General features: G+C 46.0%; 1 protein-coding gene across 5 annotated transcripts in view; it reads left to right on the top strand.

Moving 5' to 3' along the window:
* IL1RAP (interleukin 1 receptor accessory protein) overlaps positions 1-18246 on the top strand; it is a 49120-nt gene that overhangs the window by 14155 nt on the left and 16719 nt on the right. For all 5 annotated transcript variants that reach the window (XM_031505632.3, XM_085587801.1, XM_085587800.1 and 2 more), the window contains exons 2-6: positions 2738-2805; positions 12961-13246; positions 13993-14185; positions 15913-16078; positions 17055-17126. In XM_031505632.3, coding sequence (XP_031361492.3) covers positions 2739-2805; positions 12961-13246; positions 13993-14185; positions 15913-16078; positions 17055-17126 — 784 coding nt within the window. In that variant the 5' untranslated portion in view covers position 2738. The remainder of the gene's footprint in view (positions 1-2737; positions 2806-12960; positions 13247-13992; positions 14186-15912; positions 16079-17054; positions 17127-18246) is intronic.

Raw genomic sequence — 18246 nt, 5'->3', positions numbered from 1 at the left:
GGAAAAATATCAGCATGCTCTGTCCTGTCACGAAACACAGCAGCAGGTTGCTGGGAAAGATTGAGAAAACTCTTCTGTTCCTGGCAAGACCAGGGTGGGTTGTAGTCCTGTGGTGTGAGGTTCTTAAGGGCATTGCAAAACCCACCCATCTCTGCAGTAGGATGCAGTGCTCTTCTCTGGTGTCACCATTGCACTGCTGTGGGAAGACCTTTTTATTTGGGGGCATTTCACAGGTTTGGGGCTATTTGGTTTTTGGAGTATTTTTGAGTAATCGTGTGCCACAGGAATGGAGCTGGGCTGGCAAATTCTGGCATGGTCAGGGCATCCAGGAGGGTGTGATGCCTCCCCTTGACCAGCCCTTGACTCTGTGCCTGTCCCTTCCATGGTCCTTTGCATTTTGTGTAGAGTGGGAGCAGCCAGGGCTGTGGTCAGTTGTGTCCCTTCTCTGTAATGGAGAAATTGCTGTAATCTGACAGGCTCTGTGTCTGTCTGTCTCCACTGATAAGATCTTCTGGAATGAACCAGAAGTAAATCACTTTGTGTGTAAGGCTTCTGATTTTATAGCTGCGTAGAGCAAGAAAAAAAGGATTTTCCTACTGGTAGGCAGAGCATGGAAATCTTGGATACCTTGCTCATGGGAATGGAGACCTGGTGGCTCTGTGAGACAGTTGAAAGGAGCATGTTCCTGTGAGCACAGTTAATGGATGTAAATATTAGCTCACTGCAGAGTTCATGTATCACCGAGTGAAGTGTAGTAGTTTATTTTGGCCTCAGGCCACGCAAATGGCCTTGCTCAATACAAGGGAAACTCATCCAAAGTCTGTAGTTGCTCCTGCTTGCTTCAGGGCTGAATTCAGTCTGATTTGTGCAAAATGCAGGAGAGAGTCACTGGAAAATAAGGGTGAGTTAGGACACGCTGTGCATTTAGCTAATGACAAATGGAGAGGGAACCAACCATGAGGGATCTTGATTATGGGAATGATTCCCTGCCACTCTTCACACCCCCTCTCTTCAAGCATCTCAATTACCAAAAGTTCCTTAATACCCACCAGAGTGCAGCATGTCGGATTTCTCTGTCCAATCTGATGGCATAAAAATGTTTTATCATTCTTCAGCATTTCCAAGGGGTGGGAGTACTTAATATTGTTTCTTCTCTATGGAGTCTTAAGTAACATTGGGAGCTGGTTGTAGGTGGCAATAGAGAGGGGTTTGATAAGCAGCTGGCATTTAAATTTGGAGGAATGTGGCAGGGGATGCTCAGCCCCCTGAGCTGGACCCCAGGGAAAAAAAACCCTCACTTTATTCCTTGCTTCTTGACCATGTTTGAAGCCTGATGGCTTCAGAGGCAGTGTGCAGCCCTTTCCATGGGCTGTGCAGGGAAGAACAGGCATGCTTCAGATTGCCTTTGTCTCTTTGAGATGAGCCCAGCAGAGGGAAGGCATCGCACAAAGGCTTTTCAGATGGAAGCACTGAAAAGGAAGATTCAATATCCGCTGCTGGGTTTTGAGTAGTGCAGTTCACGTGTCGCATTCTTGTTAATCTCTGCAATCTGTGCAATTTTAGGTGTCCTCTGCTTATGCTCAAAGCCCCTCTGTATACTGCATATATTCTGGACAGGTTTTTGAGGGAGAGGTTTAAGGGAGCTCTGTGGCTTCTCTCCCCACACTTTTAACACACCCCGATGGAGCAGGTTTCTCTGTCATCTCATGAGCACATTCCTGACAGTATCACCATGCTCATTACTGCATCTGCCTGGCAGAGCTGAGATGCTTTGATGAAGTTCAGCCTTTTAACCATCTCTTCTCCCTTTGTGATCTGACAGCATGCAGGAATATCAAATGTGACCTTAACCCCTTTAAAGAGAGCATCTAGTAGATGTCAGTTTTCATGACTACCAGCTTATAAATTGCATCCTGAAAAACCTAGAAACAGAGGGATATTTAATTCCAGTGAGTGAGCAGCTCTGAGAGCCGAATGCCAGATACTGGAGTGGGCAGCCCAGTGTACATTTATCTCAAATTACAGGAAATTGTGTTCTGTAGTGGGAATGGAAAAGTTTGGGCTTGTTTTTTGCTTATCACTGCTGCTTAGAAAATATAAACCTTTGTTTAGATCCTTTCTAAAAAGTGTACAAACCTGGCGTTTGTTTACTCCTGCGAGTTCCAAGGAGGGTTTGACTGGGAGGAGCTGGTGAGGCTCTGTGTTGCCTCCTCTGCCTGCAGGAGCAGGTTGAAGCAGGCTCTGGCAGCCTTTGCAGGTCACTGGCAGCACACCTTGCCAATTGGGGCTGCTCTGGTGTGGCTGTCCTGTCAGAGTGTGGGACACATGTTCAGTGCAGGTGTGCTGCAGCTCTCTTGTTCTTGCACTTGTTCTTAGAGATAACCAGAAGGAGGTCTTGGCAAAGAACCTTCTTTTGGGAGTCAAAGCTTGGGATCTGTAGCCTACAAACATCCATTTGACTCCTTGTGCTCCCTGATATAGACCATTCTGATGGCTTAAATCAATGAGCTGGACTATCCTCTTCAGAGCCATCACCTCCCAGGCTTGGCAAGCTGCCTGCAGGCAGAGTGATGCTGCCATGAGGGTGCTGTTTTTAAGGAACCTTAATGAAATAAAACAGGGATGTGCCAGAATTGAAGGATCACTGGGTGAACGGAGGAATAAACATAGAGTTAAAAAGTGGTCTGCAATGGTAAAACAGTGTCAAATAACCAGGTCTGTGTGTTTTGTCTCCCAGGATGAAGATGGTCAGTGTCCTGCTGGTTTCGCTCTGGCTGTCCATGGTCACCTTTGGCAGAGGCTCAGGTAAGGATGTGGCATGTGATGGACCTGCCCACTTACTGTGCAGAGAAGAAAACTGCCTGCAGTGAGTTTTGAGCATTTGCAGTATTTATGGATTAAATGGTTGTGTATAGAATACTTTAGTGAAATGCATGAACAGTGTTGGTTCTGGGGGACTGTTGTACAATGCTCTGTGTAGAGACAACCAGTGTGGTGTGAACAGGTGCATGAGCAAATAGCAACAGCACGTCGACCTAAAAGTGCTTTGCAAACTCCAGCTGTCCCTTTTGTCAGCATCATTATTGCCCCTGAGTTGTAGGAAGGACCCAGGCTTGAACCTGAACTCTGCTATCCCTGGTTGGATCTGGAGGGGACTGACATTCAGCTCTCCAATTCTGACTCATGCCTTAGCAATGCAAGGGGAGAGGGGAACTTCTAGAGTAAGAGGAGCTCTGATAGCCGTCTCACTGAGTCACTTTCCTGACAGGAAATATGTTGTCATGCTCGCAGCTCCTCTGGCACTGGTTCAGCCCAGCTCTTGTGAAGAGGCAGATTGTGCATGTCTCGGCTCCGGACTTCCTATTTGGGGGTGGAAGGAGACAGCATGATTTGCAGGAGGCAAGTGGAAAGGGGGAGGGAGGAAAGAACAGGAGCTGGTTTTATGGGAGGAAATGTTCAGAAATAAGGGCTGTACAGGGGTTTGACGAGTCCCCTCATGAACTCTTGTCCCTCTGCAATGCTGGCAAACAAGCAGTTACAATATACCCCGAGCAGATGAACAGCTCTTCTGTCATTCTGTCTTGGACCACACTGAATTATTGTGTGCCACATTCACAACGTGCACTTCAGCAAGGTTCATCTCAGTGCAGTGTTCATTGCAGAGGCTGAAGCCTGGGAGGTTTTTCTCCTTGGGCTGCCCAAGGGCTGCTGGCACCCCCAGTAGGCTGTGATCTTTAGTGGAGGATATCCTGTTCTGGCTAACAGGGGCTGGGTGGAAGTGGTGAGCAAAGGGGAAACAGCAAAGGAGAAAGAATACACAGCCTAGGTCTCCTCCACTAAGCCCTTGGCTGCAGGAGTGTGTGCGGAAGGAGGAACCCAGCGACATGGATCTCAGCTGCTGGCTGGGAAAATCCCTGCTTTGCTTGTGCTTCTGGACGAGCTGTTCTGCTCTCCACCAACGCAACATCCTCCTCCTGCTGAGGCAGCATTACAACACCCCACGTGCAGTCATCTTGGGATTTTGCAGAAATGAGAGGTGGGTGCAATTGAATCAGGATTGCCCAGGAAATGTTAGAGCAGCTCTAAAAGCTAACACAGTTGGCTGAGAAGAAGCTGATTTCAGAAATGATCACCCTGGCATTTGGGTCCCACAGGCTCGTGCCTATTGATCTGGCTGAACCAGAACCTTCCATGCATTTCTGCAGGGCATTTAGTAATTTTTAGACATTTCTTCTTTAGCAGAGATTTGCTGTACAGGGTGGCCAGAACCCTTGTAGAGTGCTGCAAGATTGTAAGTCTAGTCTCAATACATGAGACACGTGATCAGTTAAAACACGCTTGTCCTGCAAATCCGCTGCAGTGCACACATTTAATTTCCTGCAGGTCTGTGGGTGTCAGACACACTCTTTAGTTCAAAGCTTCCTTTTTGTGCCATGGACAACCGTTTTGGGCTGTCAGAATGTCCTTTATTATTCATGATGGGCTTGGATGGCTGTTTGTACTTGGATGGAGGGGCAGCCGTCTGTGCAGCCCTCTGTTTCACTGCAGGGTTTCCTGGGACTGGCACCAAAAGGAGATTGGAGCTCGTTTCACTCTTGCAAAGTCATAAATACATAGCAGTATGGTAGTGGCCTTGTTCTGGAAATGTTACAGCATTTGGGCTTGCTTTTCCTTCTTGGAGCAGGGTATGTAGGTGGGGGGAACAGAGCTGAGCTTATCTGGAGTGAATGCAGAAGGACTGTGCACAGTCTACAGCTGCCCTGGTGGTCACCTAATATCAAGCAGTGCCATGGAGATGGGTAGCTCTCACTTTGGAGCCTGGTTCCTGGGATATTTAACATGTGTGACTTGGTAGAGATTTGTCATTTCAGATGAGTTTTTCTGTACTTTGACTATTAAGTCATGTAATTGTTGAGACCAGCTCTCTCTCCAGCCCAGGATGGACTGAGGAAGGCTGAAGGCAGGGACAGGAGTTGTCTTGTGGTTTGCTGCCACTTTTCCTGCCTCTGCCATCCTTCCCAGTGGAGCAATCTGGTCAGCAGTACTGACCAGGGACTGCCCAAGCCAAGGGTACCAGCTCTGCTGCGTCCCAAGTTCTATGAGCTTACAGAGGAGGTGAGGAACCAACACTTGTTAAATTTCAGCTCTAAAAATACCATCATTGCTCTGGCTGCAAGTGGCCTTTCCCTCCAGTTAAGCCACTATGGCTGTCAGTCTCTCTGGCAGTGTGTCAGAAAGCTTTAGCATTATGCTTCACCCTGCTTCCTACTGGAGAGGCAAACCCACAAACTTTATTTCCCCTCCAGATTTTGCCTACAGCACTGTGGCTCTAAACATCTGTTCTCTGGGCTCTGCTGTTTCTGCTGCGTATGGAGGCTGGTGCTGAAACAAAATCAGTTGCTGAAAGGGAGGTGCAAGCTGTATGAGGGAAGAAATGTGATCTGAGTAGTGTAGAGTAAGAGATGTAGAGCCTGAGACTGAATTGGTGCCTGAGTCTTCTGTTTGCTCGCGCTGAACGCGTGGGCAGATCTTTTCCTAGTCCTGAGAATATACGTGATCTGCAGTGTGTGGAGTGCACGAGTGCATCACTCACGACCTTTGGTCAGTGTTTACAGTGCTAGTCAAGGTCTTGTGCTTTCCTTGCCTAGCTAAGGCATCCTTAAGATGGAACTCATGTTTAGGATGTTTAATGAGCCCAGATGTTCTGATAGCCAGGGAAGGATAACAAAACCGATGGACCCGGGTCTGGTTGTACAGTAGTTTCTTTGGCACTGCTGAAGTCATATAAATATACACTGGCTCAAAAGAGATGAAAGACCACTCAAAGAACATAACAGCCACTATGAATACAGAATAATGTTATCTTCTTGTTTCTGAATGAAGCTGGCCAATGTTAGATACCAACTTATAAATAAGATGTGGCTTCTTGTTCCATTTTTTCCTCTCTGCTAACCAGGCTGCTCTCTTCACCCTCCAAGAGCTTTTGTAGTGTGAGGGCTGGGGAGATGACCGTGGTTGGGAGCACTATCTTAGGGAATTGCAAAAGCAGAAGAATATTGCTGCCAGGAGAGGAGGAGCAGCCTCATGCTGATTATCTAATGGACCCATGTAGTGTGAGTAGGTACCTGTTGTGCATAAATAGCCCTTTGGTAGGGGGAATCATCATGTGTGCATAGGAAATGCCTCTGTAGCTCCCCTGGGGGCTATCAGACAGGCTGTGTGGTAGGATGAGCCCAGGACTGGGCCAGAATGATACCCAGGCATGGCAGGTAGTGGCTGGAAGGCAGCCAGGAGTTTATCTCCTGGGAGCTTTATTTCAGGATTTGCTGTTATTTTTTGGATTGTGAACATGTCTATTTACACTCCCCCATATCAGAGGCTTTCAGCTACTTTGGTTTTGTCTGCTCTGAAGTTGGCTCCAAAGTGCCAGATGTCATCAATGCTTCTGTGTTCAGGTGGTGGCTGGAGCAGTGGAGTTCTGGCTGCAGTGAGAAAGAAACAGAGGTCTAGCTCCAGAGGTCAGAGCCACTGCCTGCACTCTCTCCCAAGTGCTGAACTGCACTGTGGATCTCATGCTTAGCAGAGAGGCAGAACAGTTACTTTTGGCCAGGGGAAATTTGCAGATTAATAAACTACCATCTGTAAAACACTTTGAAGGTGGAAAGCCCTGTGCAGCTCCTCAGGATTATTACTATATAGCTCTTGCTCTACTGATGGGGTTCCAGTTGCTTTATTTTCTTTATGATTTGTGACAGCCCCAGAAGCTGAGAAGCTTATTTTAGTGTGTAAAGTCAAAAGAAAAACAGATTAAACTGCATTATTGTTTTCTAAAGAGACTAAATCCCTCCCCCACCATCATCTCCTGGGATTTCCTGACTTCCTCCTACTCTTCCAATCTCTGCTTCTTGCTGTCCTAATTTAGGACGTGATTTTATAACCATCCATACCCATCTGTGAGCTACTGTGGTTGTAGAAGTTTATGGCACTTGGAGGCATGAAGTCATTGACACTGAGGGTGTTGAAAGCTGCACAACCCCTGAGTGGATGGAGATAAAACCCGTGGAGCAGAGCTGACCTGGGTGCAGATTGTCCCCACAGCCACCAGCCTCCCTCCACACCAGCCAGAGCTGTGCCCACTGAGGAGATAAAACATCATGTCTGCTTCTTGTCAGCTGAGGAAATGGGTTGTGAGGGGTGAGCTCTGTGCAGGCATCATGGTGTGGCCTATCTGCGTGGAAGTGCAGGAGTGTGTGGAGGAAAGCAGCCCTTTCTGGGTGTGCTGCTGATACAGGATTGAACAGTCACTTTTGCTCCTGTGTGTGTATCAAATAGGGCCTCAGGGAGCTGTCAGGTCCCCCTGCCACAGCTGCAGGGTTTTGCTGTCTCTGTCAGAGCTTTTGTGGCACCCAGGTGACTGCTGGACTCATGGACCCTTGTAGTGCGTTTTACTGCCTGCTGTGTTTGTTTGGGTGCCATCCTTGTCCGAGGACAACTGCTGCAGCATCTTTGTAATGCAGACATCCCTGTGGGATGGACAGGCAGGAATTGCTGACTGTATTTTAAAGCAGGCTAACTGGGCTGTGTGGGTTTAGCTAAGCAAGCCTTTGGCAGAGCCAGGAGTTAGCCTGGACCTTGTCAAGTCCCAGTGCGGTGTCCCAGGCACACAAGAGCCCCTGCCAGCTTAAGCACAGCTCAGCAGTGATGCTGATCAGATAAACCCCATTTTCATGCTGCCTCTCCTGCAGATGACTTTGCAATGGGGTGTTCCATTTCCTGTCCCTCTCCTCTTCCTATGCTGCTCTGCTTTGCTTCACGCATAAATTTTCTCAATGAAGTGGGATTGAAAGTAGCTGTTTGCTCTTCTTATCCTTCAGAGAAGCAGTTCATGCCCCTACCTTTATCGTTTTGATCTCAAATTTAAAGAAAGCCTCTAGAAAAATATGTCAAGCTTGCTAGAGAAATCTGAATATAAAATTTTTTAGGGTTTTTTTTTTTTTGGCCCAGTTGCTGGGGGTAACCAAAATACTCTGCCACATGCAGTAAACAGCTTTATGCACAGATAGAGAGTGAAGTCACAGAGCTCACTGTGGAGGAGTTCTAAGAGACACAAATAAAGACTACCCCACGTTACAGGCTGTGCTTGATGAAAAAAGGCGATTTAGAGTCAGAAGCTTTGGGCTCCATTACAGAGCCATAGTTTTTTGTATGTCTTGCTTTGGCTGCTTCCCCTGAAGTCAACAAATGTTTATTGCAGTCAGCTTGTTTTCCATGACTTTGGCCAAAGCAGGTTTTCACATCTGTTTAAATTAGACATTAAGGGTCTAAAGTTAATCAACTGCCATGTACAGGTGCTTTTCAAAACTGAACTGTGCTACAACAGAAGGTCCTTTTCCTTCCTATTTTCTGAGCTGCCGTACCTATTCAAATGATAAAAGCACTTTGGGAGAGAGAGAGTCTCCATCCTAGTGTGCAGAGTCCAGATGAGAGAATTCTGTGGGAGCACCACGGCTCAGTGGCAGCACAGGATGAATACGATGAAACCTGGGAGAAGTGTAAAACCATGTCACCGGTGCCATCACAGAACTGCTTGGATGGGGTTGGGCTGTGTAGGAGGTTTGTGCCAGGACCACTTCCACCTCCTTGCTCTACTGGAGAGGCTGTGGGAGGAAGGCAGTGGGGTTATAAGAGGCCTCTTTGGATGCGTTTCCGCTGGAAGTGAGATTATAAATTCTGCAGAGTTGGCACAGCTTCTAGGCTGAGCCTCCAAGGCAGCATTCAGCTACAACCAGTTTTGAGGTGTTCTGTGGCCACTGTCACTGCTGCAGAAGTAGTGAGAGCAAACGGTGAGAGCCAGCTGATCTTGGCTGGGCCTGACCCAACTTCTGTGTCATTCCCACCCATCTCAGCGTGTTTTGGTTTGTGCCTCTTCTTCCACTTAAGGGCAGAGCCTCTCATTTGTTTTGTTCCATGCTTCTCTTCTTCTGCCCTGTTTTATGGTCAGATGGGATGCTACTGAGCAGAGAACACAGCCAGGGAACAGGGGGTGGTCTCGTGCAGGGTGGAGAAGGAAGAATGCAGACACAGTGGGGAGAGTGGGTGCTCCTGGCACTGGCATAAATGGGAGATGCACCCACGGGAGTTCTGGCCACAGCTGGTGCCTCCTGTGCTCACAGCATGGCTTCTCCTTCAGCCTGGCTTCCTCTCCTTCCTTCTCACTGACTGAGTTTGAAAGATGGTGGTGAGGAAATTTTTTTTTAAGGCAGTAATGATTAATTCTTGCTTAATTGCTTTGTGTGATCAGCTTTTTCTGCCTTATCAATGCTGAGTTGTGCATCATGATAACAGGCTGGCCTTGCTGTGCCCCTGGGTAGAGGCTGACTCATACCAGCTTTGCTTTAAGCTAATGCAGCAGGGACAGATGAAGAAAGTAGGAAGCTGTTGAGATATGACTTGGCAGCCCCAAAAAGCCAGCTGTGTCATGGGTCACAACAAAAGAAGTGTGGCCAGGAGGTCAAGGGAGGTGATTCTGCCCCTCTACTCTGTTCTGGTGAGACCCCACCTGTTGTGGGTCATGGGCTCGCTGTGTAACTGCAGGGCATTCAGCTGTAAGAAAGGTCAAGGGAGCTGCAGTGCTCTTGATTGGTACTGAGCACAAGGTAGCTTCTTTCAAAATCGTTTTGCAGAGGCATTTCTAGGATTGTACATTTGTGGGATGGTGTATTTTTAGAGAATTCTACTCTGTCCCTCAGGTATATGTGTAGTGCTCCATTTGCTGCAGCATAGAAGAGATGTGGAGTTGGATATAGCTCCATCTTCTCACTAGTTTCCATTTGTTAGAGAACCTCTGGAGTCACAGCATGAATTCTGATCCCAGCTGATTTAATTGGGAGCTGCTCTTAACTCCAGCAGGTGTTTTGTGCAGGAAATGTTTCAAGAGAGAAAAAACTCACTTCTGAGGCTCAGCCAGTGAAAACAAGTGTGAGTTGTTAAAAATGGCATAGCACCATAGAAGTTAGTGCTGTTTCTGACAATTAGAACTGGATCCTTGCATCCTTTTTCTGCAGTGCTCCTTCAAATCACATTGTTGCTGGAATCAGTACTACAAGTAGTTGCATGCTGATGTTAGCAGCAAGTAGGCTCTGAATATCCACTAGACCTTAAAATAGTAGAAGGAGCACAAAATGTTGTGGGGAGCTGTTGGATGCAAATAAAATTATAGCAATAATAATGTAAATATTCCCTTTACTTAATGATGTGTGTGAACATGTTGCCCCATCTGCTGGGCTCTGCTGCAGAAGTGCCAGCACAGCAAAGGTTGCTGTTGTCACAGGGAGAAGAGCACCATCACAGCTGAGGAGGAGGAGGCTCACAAAGGTGTGTGTGAGGGGTGCCCTGCAGTTCTCACACATTATATCAGGCAGAGCTCAGCTGTCTTGGGAGTAAAACACCCCAAACTGTAGAAACATCAGTGGAACTGTCAGCATGGCACAGGGAGAAGGGAAACTGGGCATTGTTTTAAAGAAAAGTAGGAAGGAAAAAAAAGAAAATAGTTGTTTTTATTTTCAGTAACTCAGGTTGAACGGGTAAGTAGTTTTACAGTGCTGATTTATGGGCTGTTGCAAAATGCAGAGCTGCTCATGATTGCAAATTTCATTGATCTTGACTCCAAGAATTTCAGTACAGTAATGTTTTATATAGTTTCTTCTCTCCCCAGTCCTGCCATTTGAAGTAATAAGGGTGATTTGCCTTTATGCAGCCCAAGAGGAGACACAAGTCAGATGCTGAGAAGAGAACCTGGGCATGCAGATTTACAGAGCCAGGTCTGCTCCTTTCAGAGGGGAGGCCTTTCTTTATAAAAAAAATGCCCTGTCTCCATGAGTAGCAGTCCATGCTTCATCATGCAGCTGGCAGGCAGGCAGTCTCTGCAGGCTCATTTGTCTCATTACCACTCTAAGGACACTTGACCATGCCCAGTTCTTGGCCCCACCAGCATCAAGCAGTCTGCTGGTTCCAGTTTGCCCTGATCATTGCGGTGATGGGTCATTATGCTCCTTCCCAGGGTGCGAGGCTTCCAGCAGTGGTTTGGTCTTTGAGAACAAGCCTTGGCACTGCCTGTGGTAGCAGCCATGGTGTGTGATGCTGTGCACTTTTGAAAGATCTGTATGTTTTTAGATGATGAGCACTCTCTAGATATTTGGGTTTGGGGTTCTTCTGAGCAAATGTTTGTGTTCTGGGTAGCTTCACCGCCTCGTCCTAGCCCAATTCATTCTCTTCCTCCAGAAGTAGCACTCTGTCATATGGGTGTTTGGCATACTGCAGGAGGAGCAGTGCAGCTTGCATTTACATTTATGTGTAAACCCGCCAGAAAACATTTCTATTCTTACTGGCCCAGATTCCTCCTGCCCATGACTAACCATTGCTGAGCCATAGGAGTTAGCATTACTGCATTTAAGTGCTGCAGGCTTGTCTTCTCAAAGGTTTATCTCTGCTTTTTTTAATTAAGTATGAATTTGGGATCAAGCTACATCCTGCTGTCTATTTAGGGGAGAATAAATGCCAGAAATCTGCTTTGGGCCTGTGAAGTCAGTTCAGAAGAATTCAGAAGAATTGGGCTCAAAGAGCAGATTGTATTCTGTTTCTCCTCTCAGTCTGAGTTCTTCTAATATCTGCAAATGGGAGAGGCTTTGCAGTGTCCTCTCTGGTGAGCCTGTGTGTGATGTGCTGAGACACTGCTCCCAAGGATTGCTGCAGGCAGCACACCCCTCTCCTGTTTGACTCATTTTGGGTTCTCAGACGTCAGGCTGCCCTAGCAAATGCCTCCCAGCAGCTCCAAGAGAGGCACTGGGAAGTGTGCCATGCTGTGCTCTGCCTTGTCAGCGTGGGGAGGCAGGAGGTGCAGTGACAGCAGCTTCTCCATGTGTCTCAGTTGGCTCTGACAGTGCAGGTTGCTCCCAGGTTTGCTGACACCCTGGGACTGTGCTTTGCTTGCACCGAGTCCCTGCCTGCCTGGACATCCTGATGGGTAGGAGGAATGGAGTGGAGAAGAGTCCTTGGAAGAGAAATGGGTTTGGACTGTGCTTTTTGTGGTGAATCTGCCAATGACAAGAATATTTTTTAAAGAAAGTAATTAAAGAAAAAAAGCTCTACACAGCTTTTTATTTTTTTCATGTTGGCTGTTTTCTGTGTCAGTCCAAGTCTGCTGTGAGCCACACTGAGCTACTGGCTGTTGTTGAACTGTGCTTGGGGTTTGCACCTGGGCACTGCCTGGGAATACAAGAGAACCTGCTGCTCCCTGCTCTGTACTGACCCTTCTGCCCCCTTGGCTCCATTTCTACACTTCACTATCAACAGTCTTCCAGTGTCACTTATTACTGCTTGTACTCATTGTGTTATGCTGGTGTGCACAGGTGTCACATCAGTCCATCACAGGAAAGACAGTCCTCACTTCTGTAACCCACAGTCCAGCTTCTTCTGGCAGGAAAAGTGACCCACAGCTCTAGGGGAGGGTTGATGTTTGATTTTTTTTTTTCTTTTTCCTCCTAGTTCAGCACGTCTGTTTCCATCTTCCCTATCATTGTGTATGGATGCACACACACCTCTGGCATTGTCATCCAAATTTTATCTTCCCACATAAGACTTTTGTGGTAAATTTTCTTGGAGCTCTGTAGGAAGCCTGGTTTTATGCAGGAATATCCTATTCTATTGTCCTGATGAGAGATAAATAGCTTGGCATAAACGTAGGAGGTATACAAATGAAAACAGAAGTTTCCAAGTTCTCTATAAATGAACACAATGTTCTTGCTCTGTTTTATAAAAGCTCAGTTTGCTTTCATTGAAAACACTACAGTTTTGTCTCTGATTTTAACCGGGACAGAACCAGGGGCTGTGGGGAGCGCGGGCAGAACTGTTTTCCTCCTGCTGACTTGCAAGCCTAAGGCACCTTGTTCTTCCTGGCTGCAGAACGCTGCGATGACTGGGGTGTGGACACCATGAAGCAGATCCAGATTTATGATGGGGAACCTGCCAAGATCAAATGCCCACTTTTCGAGACCTTCTTGAAGTACAACTATAGCACAGCCCATTCTGCTGGCTTAACCCTGATCTGGTACAGGATCGCGCAGGACCGGGATCTGGAGGAGCCCATTAATTATCGTCTCCCTGACAATCACATCAGTAAGGATAAAGACACCCTTTGGTTCTGGCCTGCTCTTCTCAATGACACTGGGAATTACACCTGCATGCTCAGGTAGGTTGTGTGGTGCAGTTTCTGTACATCTTCAGTGCAAGCAAAGAACTTTTGTGGAGGTGAGGAAATGATGCTGTTAGCACCAGAACTTTCTGTGGGGAGACTGCCATTTACAAAAGCATTAATGGGAAAAGAATGTTGCAATTATAGGACTGCTCAGTGCTGAGCCAATTTACATGGCAATAATGCTTGGAGCCTTGCAGACACTAATGAGCGTGCCTCTCCTTGCTGCAAGTGTCCGTGAAAATATTATTGCTGTGCCCATGGCAAAATCCACAGGCACTCACCATTAAGAAGTGATCTGCATGTCTAGAGTAAAAATAGCTTCAGATGCAGGGGTAATGTTTTGACTGCACGCTAATTTGGCAAAGATTCATGAGATTCAGACTTCTAGGAAATTAAAAGTGTCTCTAACTGTGGTGCAAAATGTACGTAGCATCTGCTATGCGTAAGAGCTCTTTTTGATCTTCCTCACGTTGTCTTTTGTCTGTGTCTTTGACCTTATGATCTGCTTTAGCAGCAGGGGAGTGGATGTTGCTTGTTAGTCATCTTTATAGGCTTTTGTGAGCTTGTGTGGCTACTTCTGGTGGGGTTTTCTTTCCCATTTATGAGTCAACTAAGGCTGTACATACCTCATCAGTACTATGATGCTTGTTATTGCAGATGTAATTTTTATTTCATTCCACTCCACTGCTGTAGGAGTAAACAAATTTCAACTAATCAGCCCTGTTCTCGTCCACCCTTAGGAACACAACCTACTGCAGCAAAGTTGCTTTTCCCTTGGAAGTTGTTCCAAAAGACCAGCACTCTTGTGTGAGCCATTCCATAAAACCCACTGAGGAGATGTTCTACTTGGAGCATGCCAACCAGAAGATCACATGTCCAGATATTGATGGGTTTTACCCTGCCAGTGTGACACCAACTGTCAAGTGGTATCTGGTAAGAAATTACTTGGGCAGCAGGGGGATGCAGTGGTGTGTGTGAAAAAGCAGTGGTTGGCATGACAGTCATGGAACTGTGTTTCAGAGTCTCCCCAGTGGTGATACTGTTAATGAAGCTTTACTAATTTTAAGAGCTCTTCTTCCATTGAGTTCAAGGATAAAACTGCTCTTGGAAAGAAATTCAGAGCTAACACTGAAGCTTTTTTGACCAGCATGCACAAGTGAAAAATACTCCTAAGAGGGATTTAGGTGGCTCAGTTCAGTTATGGGCAGTGTGCCTGACCTGCTGTGTGTGAGCCTCTCACTTTGCTGTAAAGGAAACTGTCATTCATATTCCCTCTTCTTTAAAAACCCCCACCTGTTAATGAAAATTGCATCCTTTCCAAAATCCTCTGAGGTCAGGAAGTGAAATTGTACATCAGGCTCTGCAAAGACAATGCATGTCCTGTTTGACACAATTCAGCAAACCTCTTTTCTGATGCATCTCTACCCCACCCTTCATACTTTTCTGATTATTAGACTGTCTCCAGACATCCTCAGGCTCTTGCCTACAGAATTACTGCTCAATTTAATTAAATTTGATTTCACTCTTTTTCTCTAGGTGGATGCCTTTAGTCAGTAGAGAATAAGAAGTCTCAGGGGATGTAAAGTCTGAGAGTTATGGGAATAAATTCTTTAATAACATCCTATAAAGTGCTTTTGTATTTCTAGATAGAAGATTTTGTATAAATTAATTTAATAATAGGGGAAATTGTCAACAATTGACAATTGACAACAAAAGGTATCTGCTGATTTAAAAAAAAAAAAAAATACCCAAAAGGAAAACCCCACCTCTAAAACCCTTCAGGAAAAACTTCCTCTTGTATCAAGAGAAGCCATTTCACTCCAGTAGTTTAAATGCTTTATTTATATCATTCATTGAAATTCACATCTCAGCAATCAATTAGCAGAATGAAACAAAACGCCCCTTGGAAGTAATTTTTCAGGCAGCAAGTCATCTCATGCCTAATAAAAATCATTAAAAATGGTATATGACCCCTGTCTTAAACTACCCCATTAGGATGTATCAGATTTGGAAATGTACCATTCAAAAATAATCTCTTAGAAAATGTGCACATCTTTGGGTTTTATGACAATCAAGATGTTATCTGCATAACCTCTTTCTGAAAAGGGATCTCCAGCTTGGTATTTTGGCAGTTTTCCTGCCTCGCCTGACAGAAAGAGAGGAGTTATTAAGGTTTATGTACTATAGATTCTCGTTTGCTATTTGCAAATTCTGGGGCCTCATCCTCAGCTGAAGGCAGCCAGGAGAGCTTGATTAGTCCCGAAAGATGGACATCAATGGGGTACATGTCCTTTAGTCTTAGTATCCGTTTGTGAATATGTCATCATTTTCTTCTTATCACTTTTTACTTTATTCTTCACTTTGCTGAGGTGCTCACTTTGATTGCCAAGGTACTTCTGGATCAGAGATCTCTCCTTTATAAAATTGTCTGTGTTTAAAGTGGGATAAAGTTATTAGGGTGATCTGCTTCATCATTCATTTTCAAGGTGAACATAGCAGTCTATACTCCAACATGCTCGAAGTTCATGGTATTTAGGTCTCACCTACATCATGATCACAAATGCCATATTAATAGTTTAAACCAGATCTTTGTAGAAGCATTTAAACCAATATCTGTACTTTTGAGTCCCAAACTCAAGTGTTTTTCTGCCTGACTCCAGGACTGCAACTGGGTGGATGGTTTCCATGAGCGATATCCCCAAGGGCCCAAGCTTGTCATTGGCATTGTCCGCAGTGCGTATAAAGGGAATTACACTTGCATTGTGACATTCAAGGACCACGGAAGAACCTATAATCTCACCAGAACCATAAAGATGAAGGTGGTGGGTAAGAATGACTTTAAAATGTGTAAAATGCATGTGGTGACTTCAGAAGTAGTAAAAATGGCTGGGAGAGTTGTTGCAGGATCCATTTGTGGTTGTAGTTAATCTGCATTATCCAGCTGACCTGACGGTGTTTTTCATGCTGGGGTCAGACTTGTGTGACTTTTCCAGAGCATACTGCAGTAGATGTCTCTCCTACCACCTTGTCAAATGCCCCAAACACAGAGTGGCCAGCCTCAGGCTGCTGAGGTTCAGCCCATGAGATGGCCAGGGGTACCCTCTGCTGGCATGTGAATGCATAACCTTGGCACTCCTGCTCGTGGTCTCCTGTGCCCCTTGCTCCTCACTATTTGTGGGATTGTCACTTCATAGCCAACTTGTCTTGATCTTCTTCGAATCTCAAAGCCATTTGTGCTGGGGTTGAAACTACTAATCAACTAGACAGAGCTCCAGGTACCCACTGCTTGGACACATCCATCTCAGGCACAGAGGCTCAGCCTACCTGCCAGCGATTTGCAGAGTTTAAAAACCTAGTGAGCATTTAAAAACCTCAGAATGTATCCTAGGTTTAAAAACCTAGGATACATTCTGAGTTCCATGGAAACAGCTGTTTTAAGGGTTGAAATACATATTTGTGACACGAAATGAGGTTTGTATTTTATTTTTTAGAAGTAGCAGTAAAAAGAAACTGGTGCAGGTTATGCCTTGTGGGGGATGAGAAGGTTATGGAGCTCTTCTCGCGTGAGAGGCTCAAACTATCTTACCTAAACTTTGGGGGAGCCTTAAAAACTGGACCTGGCCCCGAGTTTGGGGACTAGGATTAGATTTGTGTGTGCACAGAACTCCACAGTAGGAATGCATCATGAGTTAGCTGGGGGAATGTGCAGTGTGGCACGAGGGCATCAGGAAGTGAGGGTGCAAGGATTCCAGATTTTCATGAAGTCTGGGGCCCCATGGGGGCTCTCTGTTGTCTCCTGCAGGATCTCCAAACAAGGCCTTGCCACCACAGTTCACCTCTCCAAATGAGAAAGTTGTGTACGAACTGGAAGCAGGTAAAGTGCAACACCCACAGCGTGCCAGTGGGACAGGGAGACCCAGCCAGGCACAAAGCTGTACCCTGCCACTGCATCCCCGGCGCTTTCCCTCGCAGACCCCTCGAGCTGCCACGGGTTGCCTGGTGGACAGTGTGGGATGCTAGTTTTTGCTGGAGAGCACAGCTTTAAAAGCTGATTTTTTGCAAGCAAAACTGAAGACAGATATTCAGGCATGATGATACAGAACTGCAGCTGCAGAAGCAGATGAAATGGGGACACTCAGCTGCTTAAGAGAATTCCTGTAGGACCTTGTTTCAGCCCTGGCCCTGGCAGTGGTTTGCTCCCATCCTCCCTCATTCACCCCTAGAGTGGCTTTAGTCTTCTAGCCAATTCTTGACCATGTCCTCTTTTTTTGGCTGATGACTTCCTAATTAATGACAGCTCTCCTTTTGCTGACCTCACAGCACTGGGTAATGGGGTAACCACACCCTTTCCCTCACCCCTTCCCCAACACTGTCAGTTTTGCCTAATAGCTTTTTGGAGCATTTCCTTATATCAAATGGATTATGTCCCATTACATTGCTGTAATAAATGTAGTGGCACTGATGATGATTAGCAGCAGAGTATTCACCATAAAGAACAGCTCTTTTGGCTCAGGTCAGATTTCATCCATAGTCCTCTGTAAGATAAAATGACTTACTGATCATCAAGATATTCACACTCCCAAGTCTGATCTTGAGCAGAAGTCAAATTTCTGAAGAAGTATTTCCAAAATACTTTTGCGGAGCTTGAGCCTTCACTTTATGGCATCTGTTCCATGTGCAGTGGGATTGGTTAGCACTTCCAAGGAAGTGGTTGGCATGGAGCATGTCCCTTTGGGTGTGTCACTTCATGCAGTCATGCAATTTGTAACACATTTGAGAAGGCAGGACATCTTTTTCTATTTATCTGTCTGTCACAAATCCTCATGTCCAGGGATGTTAAGCTGTTACTACAGTTTATGTCAGAAAGTGGATGTTGGCCTCATTCTTTCCTGAAGGGAGGCAGAGCATAGGCTGGTAGGATTTTGGAAGGCATTAAAGTGAGGTGTTGCTGTTCCTGCACTGCAATACCTTTTCTCCTAGGAGATGATGGTCCT

This window comes from Lonchura striata, chromosome 9, assembly GCF_050655825.1.
Source record: "Lonchura striata isolate lonStrDom1 chromosome 9, ASM5065582v1, whole genome shotgun sequence".
Lineage (NCBI taxonomy): Eukaryota > Metazoa > Chordata > Aves > Passeriformes > Estrildidae > Lonchura > Lonchura striata.
Note: the sequence above shows the minus strand (reverse complement) of the source record. Positions and strands in the feature narration are given on the sequence as shown.